This window comes from Drosophila teissieri, chromosome 2L (assembly GCF_016746235.2).
Source record: "Drosophila teissieri strain GT53w chromosome 2L, Prin_Dtei_1.1, whole genome shotgun sequence".
In the NCBI taxonomy this organism is placed as follows: domain Eukaryota; kingdom Metazoa; phylum Arthropoda; class Insecta; order Diptera; family Drosophilidae; genus Drosophila; species Drosophila teissieri.
Genome location: NC_053029.1, coordinates 18,937,714 through 18,953,908, shown reverse-complemented (window position 1 = coordinate 18,953,908; position 16,195 = coordinate 18,937,714). Strand labels below are relative to the sequence as shown.

General features: G+C 46.7%; 3 protein-coding genes across 3 annotated transcripts; 2 read left to right on the top strand and 1 right to left on the bottom strand.

Annotated features, from left to right (window-relative positions):
- Nucleotides 1-1,015: 1,015 nt before the first annotated feature.
- Nucleotides 1,016-5,091, top strand: LOC122625350 (homeobox protein unplugged). Its single transcript, XM_043805471.1, has 3 exons — nucleotides 1,016-1,934; nucleotides 4,325-4,575; nucleotides 4,636-5,091. The coding sequence occupies exons 1-3, from the start codon at nucleotides 1,115-1,117 to the stop codon at nucleotides 4,993-4,995; spliced, it is 1,431 nt and encodes a 476-aa protein (XP_043661406.1). The 5' UTR covers nucleotides 1,016-1,114; the 3' UTR covers nucleotides 4,996-5,091.
- Nucleotides 5,092-9,784: 4,693 nt separating this feature from the next.
- LOC122615596 (N-acetylglucosamine-1-phosphotransferase subunits alpha/beta) lies at nucleotides 9,785-12,484 on the bottom strand. Its single transcript, XM_043790641.1, has 3 exons — nucleotides 12,275-12,484; nucleotides 10,773-12,193; nucleotides 9,785-10,715 (listed from the first exon to the last, which is right to left on the bottom strand). The coding sequence occupies exons 1-3, from the start codon at nucleotides 12,363-12,365 to the stop codon at nucleotides 10,227-10,229; spliced, it is 2,001 nt and encodes a 666-aa protein (XP_043646576.1). The 5' UTR covers nucleotides 12,366-12,484; the 3' UTR covers nucleotides 9,785-10,226.
- A 346-nt stretch (nucleotides 12,485-12,830) lies between these two features.
- On the top strand, nucleotides 12,831-14,952 carry LOC122615677 (V-type proton ATPase subunit S1). The gene is made up of 5 exons (XM_043790763.1): nucleotides 12,831-12,965; nucleotides 13,054-13,156; nucleotides 13,220-13,322; nucleotides 13,386-13,647; nucleotides 13,721-14,952. Exons 2-5 carry the CDS (start codon nucleotides 13,071-13,073, stop codon nucleotides 14,407-14,409), a joined length of 1,140 nt encoding a protein of 379 aa, XP_043646698.1. The 5' UTR covers nucleotides 12,831-12,965; nucleotides 13,054-13,070; the 3' UTR covers nucleotides 14,410-14,952.
- The last annotated feature ends 1,243 nt before the right edge of the window (nucleotides 14,953-16,195 follow it).

The following is a 16,195-nucleotide window of genomic DNA, read 5'->3' as shown; positions in this document are numbered from 1 at the left end:
CCCAGCGGATGTACGAAATAATAGACCCATCTGCTTCTTGGAGTAGTTGGGGTCACGACTCCCGGGATTGTTGTCTATATCTTGTGGATTTTATAAACGTATTTTTGAATTACCGTATATACACTGTCTAAAATCTAGAGAGTGCCATAAACATTTATGAATACATTTAAAAGCTGTAGAATTTGTATACTTGTTAGAGGTTATTTATTTTCATAAATATGATCTTTAAAGTGAGTAGTATAATGTATAAGTGGTTTTTAAATTAGCTGGTCTAATTTTATATATCTATATTTTTAAACTTATAATTCGATAAATAAAAGAAGCTGTTACGATAATCCTTTTCGACTAAAACCAGTTGAAACCTGCATTAGAGTGCTTAAGAACTAACTAAAATGAATAGTTTGATAGACCTCTTCACTGGTGTGTCTAAATATTAAAAACTATAAATACGAAATAGACGCGCCCGATTAGAAATCCGTAGACAGATATGCACCTAAATTGCAGATACAAATCGGTGAGCACAGTGGAGTGTCTGCTAATGATGCCCAGCAGTCCCACCCACTGGCAACTGATGTTTGAATTTAAATTGGTCACTAATATGCCTCGCGAGAACCCCATCCTCCGTCCTCCGAATGGCCAGGGAGCTAACGAAGACGGCGCATTAATGGCAGGGCGTTCTCCTCGCCAGTCCGGCGATGTCTGATTACCGAGCGATTCGAGCAGAACGCAATTACGGAGCGGGAAGGTGGGTGGTGGTGCTGGTGCTGGGGAAGCTCCATTGCCGGAAACTGGTTCGCTGTACGCACCACCCGGCAATTAGCCGCTGGCCAATGGGATCGCTCGCCAGAGAGAGACACCAGCAGTTTGTCATGCGCCATATTGAAATGGAGGAGGAGCCACACCATCTGTGGTGGTGGTTGCTCGGCGCCTCTGAATTTCTGGGCTTCGACTTGGGTGCCGTACGCGTACGTGATGTCTGCTGCACTTGGACAGTCGCTCGCAGATCTCTGAACGGTTCACTGCGTCGTGTCTGCTCCGGAACAAAAGCGCGTTAAGAAGTTAGGAAAAGAAGTTACATTTAGTCGCCCTAAAAGTGTGCTTTTGAGTGGGCAATATGGATCGACCTGCCCTGCTGCAAAATGGAGAGATCGCCACCATGGAGTCTCCCACTACCAGGCTGGCCAGCAAACCCTTTCCCAAGCCCTTCTCGATCGAAAGTCTCATCGCCAACCAAACGCCTGCCACTGCCACACCACCATCGCCGCCAGAGGAGCGGGATCAGGAGCCGGAGGCGGAGCAGGAGCAGGAGCTGAGTGCGCGGGCCATGGTGGCCAGTTCTGCTCTGGGACTCACCCAGTTTCCGCTGTATAATCCCTGGCTGCATGGCTACTTCGCCCAGAACCACGAAAGATTAACGCATTTAATTGCCGGCGGCTGCTACCTGCCCTCCAGTACAGCTAGTCATCCTGTTTCACAGCAGCCACAGCCTCCTCAACCACCACCTCCACCACCACATGCCTTGGAGAAACAGCTTCCAGCCACCGTGCCGCATCCGCTGGATACGCGTTTTCTGCCCTTCAATCCCGCCGCCGCCGGAGTTGCGCCCACGGATCTCAGCTACCGGCGATTGGCCGAGCTCATGAACCAGGACTACGTGCACAGTCTGAGTGTCCATGCTCGACTGCAGCACATGGCCGCCGCCGGCAGAATGCACGAGGATCAAGCGAACCCCGGCATGGCGCAGCTCCAGGAGCCGACGCTTCCGCAGGCCCACTCCTCGCCAGCCAAGTCCGGCAGCCACAGTCCCATGGAACCGGCTCTGGATGTGGGCATGGACGAGGACTTTGAGTGCAGCGGCGACTCCTGCAGTGACATCAGCTTGACCATGTCCCCCAGGAACTACAATGGAGAGATGGACAAGAGCCGCAATGGAGGTGGGTACCAAGCTATAAATCTTACTTAGTCTTATTTGGTGCTTCGATAAAGTTGTTATAAATCATTGTCTGGAAGCGTTCTGATAATCTTTTATGCTAATTATTTACTAGTACATTTTACAGAAGAAATATCTGGCTTTTAAATTAAGTCGAATAGCCCATTTTAGACATGGTTACACCTATTGGGTAGTTTTTAAGTCTGCCAGGCAGTCAATAGTTTTAGTGAGCAACTTTCAGCATAAATCTACATTTCTTTTGTTTTAAACAGATTGTTAATTTATAAATTGCTCATTACATCAAATATTTGAGAAAGCATTCTTAATACTACTGAACTCTTATTCGGAGATCATAAAGAATTATGAGTCTAATCCTAATTAGATAATCAACGACTTTCTTAGTCTAGTCTTAATGGTCAACAGAATTCACCAGTAATATAACGGAAATATTTGAATTTTTTAATCTTTAAGGAAATATGAACGTTAGTGTTTTTACCATTGCAGCTATTAGGATATAAATCGAGGTATAACGTGCCCAACTGGGAAGAATTTTGACCTCCTTTAGGGTGCATATCATATAAAATTGTTCATTTAAACATTTTCTGTATGGATACATATATGTACATACGTTCTTGCTATTGAAAAGCGTGCTTAATTATTTTTTGCACAGCCCACTTTTTTCCTTGTTTATAAAAATAGTCAGTGCTATCGCCTTTATCGTACTGTTCTCATATAAAACGCGATCAGCCAAAAGCACTATTTCAAATCCACTGACAATACATATATTTCCCGAGCTTAGTACTCATTTACCATTTACTAATTTACCCTTTCGAATCCTGTCCAGTTTTGCGGTGGCTCATTTCGTCGAGCGATGTTGTCACGGCAATTTAAATTGAGCCTGCCACGTCATAATCAAAATTAGCATAGAGTGCATTAAGACCCAATGTTCGGTGTCAATCACGCAGTGAAAAGTTTTCACAACTCCGACTTCGGGATCCAGACCCGCCACTCGACCACAAAGCAGAGTGACTGGAGTGCTGACGTTTTGACAATCGTAGCGATTTAGTTTGGTCATTCGGATGGAATGGCAGTGTTCTCCCATCACCATAATCATCCGGAGCCCCCGCTGCTGGGCAAAGTGTCTGGAGACGGAGTCATCCGTGCCGCAATCAATTTGCCAGCGGAGCAGCAAAGAGCGCAACAAATTTCCGACTAATATATTCATAACTGAACGCAAGTGGGCGCAGACTAGGGTGCGGTGTGGGTGGCTCACATGGGGGTGGTTGTGTGGGTGATTGGCGGGGAAACAGGGGTTCAGATGGGCAGATAAATCAGTGACAGCGGGCGCTTTTGAAGCGTGTAAGTGTTAAAAACCGCTTAACCGTGTACTCAAAATTAAGAGTTTCTGAAGTGGGAGTGGGGGTTGGAGGACTCATCGGGCACTTGGCTTGCACGCTCAACTTGAGTCCACCCAAAACAAGCAGATTATGTTTCGAGCATTCCTGGCGACTCCCCATCTCTTCTGCGAAGGGCAGCCTTCAGACACATGTATCCAGTTATAAATAAATATGTTTGCCACAAGTTGTGGCACGGGCCATTTGCACCAGAAGTCCGAACTCGTTAGGGCCCCATTAATGGGCTTCCTCAAGAGAGTGTCTTGAGCCCGAGGAGAATCAGCCAGGATGTGGGCTGGACCGAGGCGACATTGTGTTGGAGTGACTCTGAATGATGGGCCTGCACTGATCAGAATATGTATCCCAGTATCTCAAGAAAGAAATAATACAAAAAGGAAGGCAAATGGCACAAAGAACAATGTAATTCAAAGTAAAAGTTTATTCTTGGTTTGGTCTTAACTTTAACTTCTTGATTGATACATTTTATAATTCAATTCATATTGAAGTTAGATCTTTCGGAAATGCACTCAAATGTAGATCTTTGAGATGTATTCATTTCTCTTTTTCATGTTCAAAAAGTTACTTTACACCTGTAAGGTAAGAAGTCGAGTTTGTTATATGTATACTCGTGTTAAGCATTAGTGGTGATTACAGCTTAAAAAACTAGAAATTAAATACAGATTAGTTGATTTTACCGTTGATTTTTGTGGTGGACGGCTATAGTGATTTAGCTCTTTATAAAACCCAAATACATCATATTGAGATCATGATAATTCTATGAACCATGTTCACTTTATGAGTTGGGAATATTTTCGTATTGGATGTATTACATTCCCCGCGTTGAGACCTTCGAAGGCTCTTTGTAATGCCCTCTGATATCAAAATGTGGAAGGATATCGTGTATTGTACTTATGTATTGGATGGACAATTGCCCTAATCGTCCACCTTGTTCATCCATTGATTTTTTGACAGAAACTAATGCAAAGCGTTACTATTTCAGCATATTATAATTCGGATAGTGAGGATTGCAGCGATGATGAAGGCGCTCAGTCCCGACATGAAGGTGGCGGAATGGGCGGCAAGGACTCACAGGGAAATGGCTCCAGCTCGAACTCCAAATCCCGTCGCCGGCGCACAGCCTTTACTTCGGAGCAGTTGCTGGAACTCGAGCGGGAGTTCCACGCCAAGAAGTATCTTAGTCTAACGGAGCGCAGTCAAATAGCCACTAGTCTAAAATTAAGCGAAGTTCAGGTGGGTTTAGCTCTAAATTAATGAATAATACATGAGGCTGATATAATCCCTGTACAACAGGTAAAAATATGGTTCCAAAATCGACGCGCCAAATGGAAAAGGGTTAAGGCAGGACTCACCTCGCACGGATTGGGTCGCAATGGCAGCACCAGCGGCACCAAGATTGTGGTGCCCATTCCCGTGCACGTGAACCGGTTCGCCGTGCGGTCCCAGCACCAGCAGCTGGAGAAGATGTGCCTCAGCGGACCGAAACCGGATCTGCGCAAAAAGCTCTCGGCGGAGGCGATCGGAGGCTTCGAGAAATTCAGCGGTTCCACCAACGTCTGCCCGCCATCTGGCGGATCCGTGGGATTGGGAGTGGGCGTGGGAGTCGGTTTGGGGGTATCCACGCCCCTCACCCTCGCCAGGAGCATCTATTGATGGAGTTGGGCTCCTGAAGCTTGCAAGTGTAAATACCTGTGGAGGCAGTTCGTCTGCAAAGCGAGTTTTCTTTATGTAAATAAACAACCGAAAAATCAAATTTAAGCCGATGTGTATTACTTTATCTGCGCAGACTTTGAACTGAGCGGATTTCTTAGCAGAGGATAGGTGCTAGAAGATTTGAGCACCCATATAGGTGATGTTTTGTCTGTGCCACTGACCACATGACAGGACATAAATCCTGCCGGCCCAGAAACACGCCCATCCAGGAGCCGGAAGTAGAGCCTCTCCAGGGACTCCACGCACAAATCTCGCCTCGATGTCAATTGGAACAATTAAACTGCTAATTTGTGCGATTTAGCACGGCCCAAAGTGGCCGTTTGGAGTCGAGTGTCGAAAATCGAGCGTTGCATTCAGTTCGAGTTCGGGTCGCCTTATCTGTGACTAATTTTTGTAATTTAACGCACCAAATTGTCACGAAGTGAGAGTCAGGGCAAGGATCTCCGAGAGTCCTGCGACCGAAAGAGAGGGTAGCAGGGAACAGCAATCACTCCAGGTGTCTCACGTGTCACGCCTCCTTGGGCAAACTGGGATCCTGGGCGCAGGACTCTTCCCTCATGACTTATTAGCATCAGCAGCTCCCTGCTTTGTGTGAGTTTTTAATTGCATTAGCGACTTATTGGCTGCCTCCCGACTCTTGTTTATTGTAACTCCCATGATCGCCCCTCTCCGCCACAAATGCCTAATTGTTCCCCGGCTGAAAGGCCAAAAAGTAGGAAAACCACCCCAGGGAAAGGGACTCGAACTGGGAACTGGGCCTGTTCGGAATCGTATCACCCTCGTGTGTCGTGTATCGCAGCTTTATGTTGGGACACGCCTCCAAGCATGGGTTTTTATTATTGCAACACTTTGCAGGCAATTTGCTGCCGGCTGCTGGATTGTCGAGCGATGTTCTCTTCTCTGCCATCCACAATCGGAAGCTGGTAGATGGGAGATGTGAGGTGGGTGATGGGCGATGGAAGCTGACTCTGCGGCAAATGAGCAGTGACAGGATCGGGGTTAGGCCACATTGGCTTAGTGAGTGAGCTACCATAGGTGTAGGTAGCAAAAATAAATCACACACAATCCATAAATTCATAAAACAGTACCTTACTCTTCATAAATTCTATTACGAATTTGTGTTAAGTTGCTAACTTTAGTTAATTTGAGTGCGTAAAGTTAATCATCATATATCTTAAGCTATACCCCACATAACTGGAAGTGCACCGGCCATTCGTTGTAGCCGAATCCCCGCGTCATCCTCAGGAATAGAATCAGCCACCTCTGATTGCTTCTATGTAGTTCCATGTATAGCACTTTTCTCCTTTTGCCGGAGTTGCTTTGTTGTAAATTATATCGCCATTAATTACGCGGGGATTTGTGTCGCACAGAGTAGTTAAGCAGCCGTAAGGCGGCACGTTAAAAATCACTTTAAAATCATTAAAAAACGGGAGAACATTTTCTCGGGTTGAGATACAAATCCGGATCCTGCAAGCAAAAAGGGGGTCATAGTTGAATGGAGGGCTTTAAGCGAACGTCAATAAATCAAGCCAGAAATGCGCGTTGTCATAATTTGTCATAAGGCCAGGACACGCCCACTTTTGGAAGGCACATACATATGTGGCGGAGAGGACTTCCTCTGGTCTTCTGGTCTCCGGGTCTGGGTCTCCGGGCTCCGCTTGGATTGCGGCAAGTTTGTTGCCATGGCCATCCACAGCGGACTTCGCAGGCCTTCAAAGGCACCGAGGACGACTCATTAAAGTGCACTTGTCAGCAGCCCAAGTCGTCGGGAATGTCTCCATGAATTAACTGCCCATGAATCGGCTGCCACTCATCGACAATCAGCGGCAATCAGCGATGTAAACGGCTTGTAAACAAAGGGGGGATTCGCTTTGGAGGAGCACGGGCGTCCAGGGTCTGGAGGGGCTCCATTGGCGTAGCCATGCGATCTGTCACTCCCCCAAAGACGGACGACCGGGCACCCACAGTCACTCATTCCGCCGGCTGAAATTCCGCTGAAGAGGGAGCCGAACAGCAAACGAAATGCACTCACGCACCTGAATCCCTAATCAGCGGACCGCGGTCTGCGATGACGATCCGTCAGGGCGGACAGGCGGCAGCTACCGGCGGCACTGCATTTGGTCATTCTTGGGCATTCGAATTTGGGAACAGGGCAATGCGCATCGCTGGCAGGTGGGGTGTATTCGTGCTCCATCTCAGAGGAGCATGTATTTTCAAATGGGAAAGTGTAGTATCATGGATCCGAATCGTATGAGGGTATTGTAGTTTAGATAAAGGATTTATAAATCAGTTCTTCATTTAATAATCATTATCTTAGACTGGAGAAAGTTAAATTTTAGATTGAGGATTCTAATTTGTACATATTTTCTAGAAGATTTAAAACTTAGTTGTGGGATCAGAATATGCATCACGGGAATATATATTCTAACTCTATAACTCTATAATCTAACTTTCATATACAACATTGTGTATAGAATGTTTCTCTATATTCCTCGTTACTTCCAGGGTACAACACTGTACGTTTCCCTCAGCTGCGTCACTGCACCCATTGGATTCGCTTGCTCGTCGAATTCATTAATTACCATTTTATGATTTTATTAATTTCCCAAATCAATACATAAAGCATGCAAGGGGCGGCTGTTCTGGCTGTCGCTCCATCCAGGTGCTCCAACCCCCCACCCCTCCTCCACCACCGGTTCTGTCCGCCGATGTCCGTCGCCGTCCGTCCGTATTCCAATTCCCATGGCTTATGGGCACGTACCGGTGAGCTCGTAATAATAATGAATGTAAATTGCCGCAATGAGCGATTTAATGTCTTAATTCTTTGTTTATACTGCATTTTCATATATGTCGCTGCTGCCACGCCCCCTCTTCTCGCCCTCCCGTGGGGGCGGGAGTTGTTCGGACAATTTGATTATTACTATTACCATATGCAGCGTTCAGCGAACAAAGTGCCGACCGCATGAATAATGCAGTAGGCAAAAATGGAATAATGCATTTTGAAAATATTATTAGAATGCATTTTCGAATTGGTCAATTTTCAAAAGACTTTTTGCGGCTACTTTCTGGTCACGAAGGAAGCCGTTTGTCAAAATGTGTCCACAACTTCTTGCCAGCCAATTAAATATAAATATATTATATTCACCTACTCCATCCCCTAGAAAGCTAAACGTTTCTAGGGAAAATATTAGAAGCGGGTGTCCAACTGTCTGGGATTCGGTCAGAGAGTCGGCACTTCTGAGGGTTTGGTGTGGGATCGGGTTCTGAGTTGGCCACGGTTGCTTGAGCCGCAATACAGGAAGTATCCACTGAGGATCGCAGGTAATGGGAGAAAACTTAAGCAAGACATCAATAGCTTTTATGTAAAGCTGTAATTGTAATTTTAATGAAAGGATCTAAAGAGACTGCTTATGCCATAGACATTGTATACAAGAACGCGTTCTTCACATTTCAATGGCACCAACAGGATATGGATACATCCCCATATTGAACCTTTTAAACATTTCCTTATCCCACACACATTCAGTCAGCTTACCTTTCGCATAATTTGGCATAACGATCTGGCATTAATCAAAGAACCGATCTGACAACCCACAGCCACTTCCGCTCTGTGGCAGACCACATAAATCGGGGGATCGAGATTACGGAACACCAAAAGCCATAATAAACCAAATTGTGGCGTGTGCACGTATTTCAAGCATGAATCCCAGTGTCTGGGTGGTCCAACTAGAGATCATTTAGAATGAGTTACGAGGCCAGAAAATGGCTGGGCCTACGTGTCCTGTATTTAGGGACACGTTTGTAGGGCCCGTAAAACCCTGGACACACGTGCAGATAATTGATAAAAGATTGGATCAGATAAGATTCGAGCTGCTGTTTTGGGTAATTGATATTCTATCGTACTCCGTCGAGAGTCACAATGGGAGCGGGGGAAACCCCGCTAAGGCACTCGAGTCACTCGAGTCCCGATTTTGCGGCCAGTGGGGTAAAAAACGGCGGACGCAATTTATGCCACAGCATCCGGATAGGTTACACCCACAACTTCCCCACAACTTCGACCGCTTTTCATGAGTTGGCGAAATAAAATGGCAAATCCAATGAAGGCAGAATAATAAAAAAGGAAGATGTTCCTCGCAAAAAGACCAAATCATCGTCATATGTACACGGCACTGGGGAGCTATTGCCCAAGCTAGTGCCACGCCCCCATGAAGGGGACCAAGGAGACCCGTGTCAGTCTGTCTGGACTCGCTCCAGTTCCGCCCACCGGCTTCCGGCCGCAAAGTGCGTAGTCTGGGTTTTTTGTGGCCATAATTCCAGCGAGGAAGCGGGGAAGTTGGACCCGGGTGGCTCCCGGCCGTAATTACTAACCACCCACTGGCCTCTGGCCGTAAGCGTAAAAAACCGACCGAAAATGTGATGACGTAGTTAGAGTGCTCGGAAGCCACCAGTGAATTGTTCGGCAACGCCCACCGCTCAGCGGGTGGTCAAATTCTACGGTAATCATCGACGCGCCAGGGATTCCGGAGTACGGACTCCGGAACCGATGCTAAGTGCTGACAGCAATCTGTAGTTTGGACAGCAGCCAACCAATGAACATAAAAAAACTAATTTAATAAATGTTTGCAGAGCATTTCTAGACCATTTGAAATCAATGGAAATAGTATATTTTGTTCAGAATGAAGAACAGTCATTAGCAAAATTTATAAATATTATTTAAGGCATACTCCATTGAATTATATATGTATATATTATTATATGTTCGAGTTATAAACTTGTTCAACAAAAATAAACTAGGTTTTAGATTTATAAAGTTGCCTCTGGTAATTCAGTACTTTGGGAGAGCAAATATCATAGCAAAGCAAAACTTAGAAATAGTAGCTATCGCCGCTCAGTAAAAAACTTAAATATTATGAAACTGAACACAAGCAGTTCGACTGCAATAGCTTGTCAACAAAGTATTCTAGAAAATTTCACTACGTATCCATTCTTAACGACTATTCTTAAACGTAGCTTCTAGCATGCACCTAAAGAACTAAAAAAATAGCCTTACACATGGCCTTCAACTAGATTTGACTATGATCGCTTGCAGAAATGGCCAATTTACATATGTAAAATATGTTCACAACATATCACAAAATTGCAGAAAAGAGAGAACTTTCCGAAAACGATTCCTACAAGCGCTGCACACAGCGCCGAACTAACTTAGCCTTGTGGTGGCACATAAATCGCAGCAGACAGACAACCAGCAGCAGACTCACTCCATACCCAATCACCAGGACGGCCCGCTTTCTTCTCTTCCAGCGCTGAAAGTCCTGCCAAGACTCGAACCGATTGCGATATTGCGGCGGCAGCTCGAACTTGCTGCGTCTCGGAAAGAAGGAGAGGTAAAAGTCCTCGAGCAGATGGCGCACCATCTCGTTGTCTTCGCTTCTATTGGCATCCAAATTGTCGTTGATGCAGTTGAACTTGCGCGGATTCCGACGCAATCGGTCTAGTGATTCCACCACCTCCGTGAGATTCGATGTGAGCATCATAAAGTTGCTGTGCGAGGTTCTTTTTGGGCTGATATGGAAGTTATACATGGGTCGGACAGCGAAGTTTGCCGCCAAAGCTTCAGCCAGTAGTGGACATCGTACAACCAAATCTCTTGTTATTGTAGGCTGAAGGAGGACTTAGCTATTAATATAATTCTGTGAAATATAATTATATGTACCAACCAAATTAGAATCCTCATATCGTTCGTAGACCAGAGTGGAGTGTTCGACTGTGTCCACTTTTAAATGCATGCCCAGATTTCTAGTACAGTTTTGAATCACCTCCTCGAAGTAGCGCATGGCAGACCAGTCAAGTGGCGGCTGATAGATGCGAGTGAGAAAGGTGCGCACCTCTCGATCCGACCAGGTGGCCGATCCGTCCGTGTCAAACTCATCGAAGATCTCCTCCACGCTTATTACTTTTGTTTCGCTCATCAGAAAGGAGTAGTAAGCGAAGGCGTACTGCAGATCTGTAGAGGCTCGGAAGCGCTGATGGGCAGTGTCCAAAACTTGCCGCTTAAAACGTCGCTGCATAGCCTCCACTATATCCTTGTCGATTAGGAAGCCCACGTGCGCCAGAACATGGCGCGCCCTAAACCCATAGGCTCTATTTAGCAACATATTGGTGGCAATCAGCGAGTGGGAGTAAATATCGGTGGAAGACTTAAAATCCTCCTTGTGCAGCCCGTGGCGCTGTGTTGTCAGTGGTTCGGAGCTGGAAGACTCCATTTCGGGATTCAGTGACATGAGTTTCGCCTTATTAAAGCGCTCCACAATGCGACGAAGTTCTTTGAGTGTGGACACATTGCGGTGCCGCATGACATCCTTAAAGTTAGCAGAGCTGCGTCTGAACAGCTTTTGGAGACCCAAGTGAGGAAATTGGTGGACTCGTGCTTTTGGAACAGTGGCAGGTTCCGCCTCGAGCACTTCTTGGCTTGGTGGGAGGACGTGGGCATCGCTCGCTGACCCAGTTTCACTGCAGTCTCCTCCATCAAACTGGCAGGCATCTATATTGCAGTGCCGATCGCATGCACCATCCCCTATGTAAGTCCAGGGGCAGTCCAACGCGCAGTCGGGCACCATCCATGCCTGGTACACGCGAACTCCCTCCGCCTCTGTGTACAGGTCCTCTGGGTACAGCGGCGCTCCCAAGAATATGTCGTCGTTCAGGTAGAGAAATCTCTTGGACAGTTTTGGTATGCGGTGCAGAAATGTTTCGATGGCCGAGCTGGAGAAGGTGGGCAGCTGCGCGGGATCAGGAGCCAGCACTTCGTGGGGAACCACCGTGACCCTTTCGTAGCTGAGATCTAGCCAACTGGGAATCTGGCCATTGGTTACTATGTAGACATGTCTGATCCAAGCGGCGTGTTTCTCCAGGGATCTCAAAGAGTACCGCAGTTCATTTTTGTCATCGAACCGCGAGGAATCGTACTTGGAATCGAATCGGCGGATGTCCTCAATAAAGGTGGGATCCGAGCCATTGACCCACGTGTAAACCGCATCGATGGCTGTGCAGGAGCTGCTGAAGTTGCCGGTTTCACCATCCTCCGATGCGGAGAAATAGTTGGCAACTGTCCAGATAACCAGGCAGAGTCCTCCAGTCACTAAAATTTAAGGAATAAAATTAAAGTTATATAGTTAAGTAGTTAAGTTAAGTAATAGGAAAGGTGAGCGAGTGAACTCACTCATGAGCGCCAGCAGCTTCCGGCGGGACTGCAGTCGCAGTTGTTCCATGGCACGCCGCATCCTTCGCGGCCAGCGACGGCGCAGACGCATCCTCAAATCGTCAAATGGCACATTTCATGCACAATTCCCGCAGTGAAATCATAACAAACTTTGTTTTTCTTTGGGACAGTGTGGCCGTGGCAAAATTGCGTTAAAATACTAAATTACTCGGGTCTACTAGGGCTGTTGAAACAAATCTGTTTAAAAAAACCAAAAAAAAAACTATTATAAAAATAGTAGGAAAATAAGTAATTGTTTTCAAAGAATCAACTTGTGGAATTTTCGGATCCAGTATAGTGGCAGCTTCCAGTTGGAATGGTGGGTGACCGCGCTAAGTGAACAGCAAAGCTCTGAACCTTATTTGTATTGTATTTATATTCCGTTAAGTATAAGTTACGGAAAACCAATTAAGGCCAATTCGTGGTACAAATATCCAATCAGTCTTTAAAAAAAGCAATAAGAATTGATCCATTTATTTCTAGTATTTTCCTAATCTCATACTTTTGGTATTTTTAGGCAACACTGCGGTCAGCTGGTGCGCATCACATGACCGTCATAAGGTTTTTTTCTCACTGGAATAGGCGACGTCGTGCAAGGCAAAGCGAAAATTTTCACCACCATTTTTCGTTTTTAGTTTCAGTTCACTTTTCGGTTGGTTTCTTGTGTCTCTTGTGTTCTCCTTGGTTCCTTACTTATGCGTTTTTCGTTCTCCTTTGTTTCCATTAAACCCCCACCAAAGTAAGCGAATACAGCGCGATGTTGTGGAAATCGCTGATTGCGTTGTGCGTCATTGGGGCTGCCGTGGCGGAGCAAACGCCCGTCTTCCTGTGGGGAGCCAACAGGTGGGTGTGCGCCCTTGAATGTGTCGAATGTGAGTGTAACGAGTGCCTTCCCCATTTTTCCAGTGTGGCGAAGCCCTCCCTGAAGACGGTCTCCCAGTCGGAGTTCGCCGAGCAGTTGGCAGCGTTGCTGGAAGATCACATGGTCGTGGCCTTCGAGGAAAATGGCGTAAGTGTTTGAGTAGCCACTTAGATAGCTAGACTTGTGACCCTTGTGTGTTCCCATACCCAGCTGAGCAACAAGGATTTCCTGTGCTCCAACTCCCAGGCGCAGTCATGCTACGCCCAGCTGCAAGGTGTGAGCCCCAAGACCTACTACACCAGCGTGGAGAACCCCTCGGAGGCGCTGCGCTCGGTGGCCGCCAAGCGGGAGCACAACTCCATCGACGCCAGCGGAAAGCTGACCACACCGGCCAAGTGTGCCGTGGGAACGGCCCTCTTTGTGACCTTCGAAGACGCCGCCACAAGCCGCGAAGCCAGTCTGGAGTCACATGGTGGGTCAACATTAAAGTACTACAAAAGCGTCAATAAGACACAGTAATTTAACCATGATTGAACCTATTTCAGACACCGCTATTGCCGCTATCAGCAAGCAGTTCGAGTGCAAGGTGGCTTATCTGTACCTGGCGGCCCCCTCCACCGCTCCCGTGGTGCAGCGTCGTACCCGACGTGACACAGCCGCCACTACCGGCGGCATCATATGGAAGTCGACCAATCAGTTTCAGATCTTCTACACTGCCCTTCTTTACAACGGCAACCCCATCACCGTCACAAACCTCAAGCTCACCAACTCCAGCTCTACCAAGCTATCCGTTGTTATGGACACGTCGCTCAACGACAAGCCAATCACATTTGACGTTATTTATGATGGTGGATACTTTAGTCTGAGCAATTTGGCCTACGACGGCAGCAAATTCCGCTCCAGCGGCGTGAATGCCCCAACCACGTTCTCTTACTCGTGCGGCAACCTCACCCTCGAGTCCACGGCCGTGAACAACATGTACAACACCCTGAGCTTCAAGTCGCTGCAGCTGCAGGCTCCCTTCGATGGTTCGTACAAGGCCGACTTCGCCTTTGGCGACTCCTGGGACTGCGTGGGCTTCGTGACGCCCGGAATCCTGATGGGACTGTTTGTGGTCGCCCTGCTGCTGGTCATCATGTTCGTCGGCGTTTGCTGGATGATGGACATCAACACGATGGACCGCTTTGACGATCCCAAGGGCAAGACTATCACCATTAATGCCGCCGCCGAGTAAACCGCCTACTTCATCGGTTCACACCCTACTTGATTGTTCAATGCGCACTCAATATTCATTCCTTTATTCCTTCAGTCTATCCACATGTATATGTAAACGAATCAATACTTAATACCGTACTCACATAACACATAACCGGGAAATTAGTCTTCACAATTTGTATCGTATCCGTAATTTTCGCCGGCAAAAATCAGTTTTCGTTCAGCATCACAGCGTTGCTGGTTCTTGTCGCCGAAAATTGCCTGAGGTTTTGCTTGCACCGACTCAACATCCAGTATTTCATTTAGAATAGCCCCAAAATGTCGTATATCGAAGGAACTTTAAAAGACGCACATGTGTGTGTTCGAGTGTGTGTGTGTGTGCATGTGTGTGTGTGCACATGGGCAGTAAATCTAATCTGAAGTATATCTAAGTGTTTTATAGTTTCTCGCTTGGCACAAATATGCGAGACTAATTTATGCCTCTGTATGATAGTTAGTCATTTGTGCGACCCTCCTGTTCGCAGGCCAACGAAAATAAAGTTTTTTTCAATTGTGTTACAAATGAAATATTTTTACTTGCGAGAATTCGATGGTCCTATGCCCTTACAGATACATATTTTTAAATGTTCGAAATAATGGAAATAACTATAACGAAAATAAATAATATTTCGAGAAATCTGTTTAATCAATCCTTTGAAGATTTCGATGTTATAAGTCACAAGTTTGTCAGCCCATCTGAGCTAAAGATAAAGTAGTGGTATAGATTGAGTGTAAATGTCTGTCTGACTAGATCGGCTTGGTTTTGATTAGAAATTGCTCACATAGTCACATAGGCAAAAGACCCATTCAGTGGCTGGTATCCAAATAGTTGTTAACAACTTTTTGTGTAGCTCGTATTGGAAACAATTTCAATTGAATTCTCTGGTCTTTCAGGGCGAAAAAAGTCATGGAAACAAATCAAAAGTTTAATGGAAATTTATTGGGCTGCATCGACGGGGTTTTCGAAAGATTCTCCGCTTTCAGATCAAAACTTGAAGTTGAAACTTTGCAACTGCAGCGGAGGAAACCCATTTTCCCGGCTTTCATTAAGTTGCTCTGCCGGAGTGGCAAAAAGCATTGTTTATGACATTTTAATCTCTTGTTTATCCGCTTGACTTTTCCACTTGCCTGCGGAGTGCAAAGTGGAAGGCTGCATCCGCCTCCGTCTGGTCAAGGCGTGCGTAAAATAAACTCTCCAGCAGACAGCGCAAAAAAGTATGCTACGGCTGCAAGGCACCAAAGAACATGGGTGGTGCTGGGTATGCGGGTGTATGGGATTTGGGGCGCTCCTAGTCCGGGCGCTCAAGTGGGAGGCTGTGCTCTCTGAGCCAAGAGGACACAGTTGACTGCACTGCGAGTGGCTGGCAGGCGCTTACCGTTTTTGTTGCATTAGAAACAGGTCAGTGCGTCATGCACACAAATGAGCATATGACCCAACTGGAGCGCAGTGCCGCCATCATGGAGTGCAGCGGGTCCGAAAACTTGCGCCAAGTGGGGTCCTGGGAGCTGCCAAGCCATGGCATCGGGGGATACCCTCGATGGAGGGTATCCGCCGCCGTCCGGGTCCGAGGAAACAGTAATTATGCATAAGTCAACACGCGGCATTCGTAATGAACTCCACTCAAAGCGGAACGAGCACTTTGCGGACTCGCAGCCATGGCGCAAAAGTTCGCAAAGTTTTTGGCAGTCGAAAATGTCGCCAACTTGCCAGCTGCCGAAAGTTTCTGGCCAGGCCCAAAGCAAGTCCTCTTTGCGCCCGCCTCTAA

What these genes read in the sequence shown, in the direction of transcription:
- LOC122625350 (XM_043805471.1), top strand. Translation starts at nt 1,115, where the DNA reads ATGGATCGACCTGCCCTGCTGCAAAATGGAGAGATCGCCACCATGGAG. An exon ending in GGACAAGAGCCGCAATGGAG is followed by an intron (nt 1,935 to 4,324) that starts GTGGGTACCAAG and finishes TTACTATTTCAG; the next exon opens with CATATTATAATTCGGATAGT. An exon ending in TAAAATTAAGCGAAGTTCAG is followed by an intron (nt 4,576 to 4,635) that starts GTGGGTTTAGCT and finishes CCTGTACAACAG; the next exon opens with GTAAAAATATGGTTCCAAAA.
- LOC122615596 (XM_043790641.1), bottom strand. Translation starts at nt 12,365, where the DNA reads ATGCGTCTGCGCCGTCGCTGGCCGCGAAGGATGCGGCGTGCCATGGAA. An exon ending in GAAGCTGCTGGCGCTCATGA is followed by an intron (nt 12,194 to 12,274) that starts GTGAGTTCACTC and finishes CTTAAATTTTAG; the next exon opens with TGACTGGAGGACTCTGCCTG. An exon ending in GATATGAGGATTCTAATTTG is followed by an intron (nt 10,716 to 10,772) that starts GTTGGTACATAT and finishes GTCCTCCTTCAG; the next exon opens with CCTACAATAACAAGAGATTT.
- LOC122615677 (XM_043790763.1), top strand. Translation starts at nt 13,071, where the DNA reads ATGTTGTGGAAATCGCTGATTGCGTTGTGCGTCATTGGGGCTGCCGTG. An exon ending in TTCCTGTGGGGAGCCAACAG is followed by an intron (nt 13,157 to 13,219) that starts GTGGGTGTGCGC and finishes CCATTTTTCCAG; the next exon opens with TGTGGCGAAGCCCTCCCTGA. An exon ending in AGCCAGTCTGGAGTCACATG is followed by an intron (nt 13,648 to 13,720) that starts GTGGGTCAACAT and finishes AACCTATTTCAG; the next exon opens with ACACCGCTATTGCCGCTATC.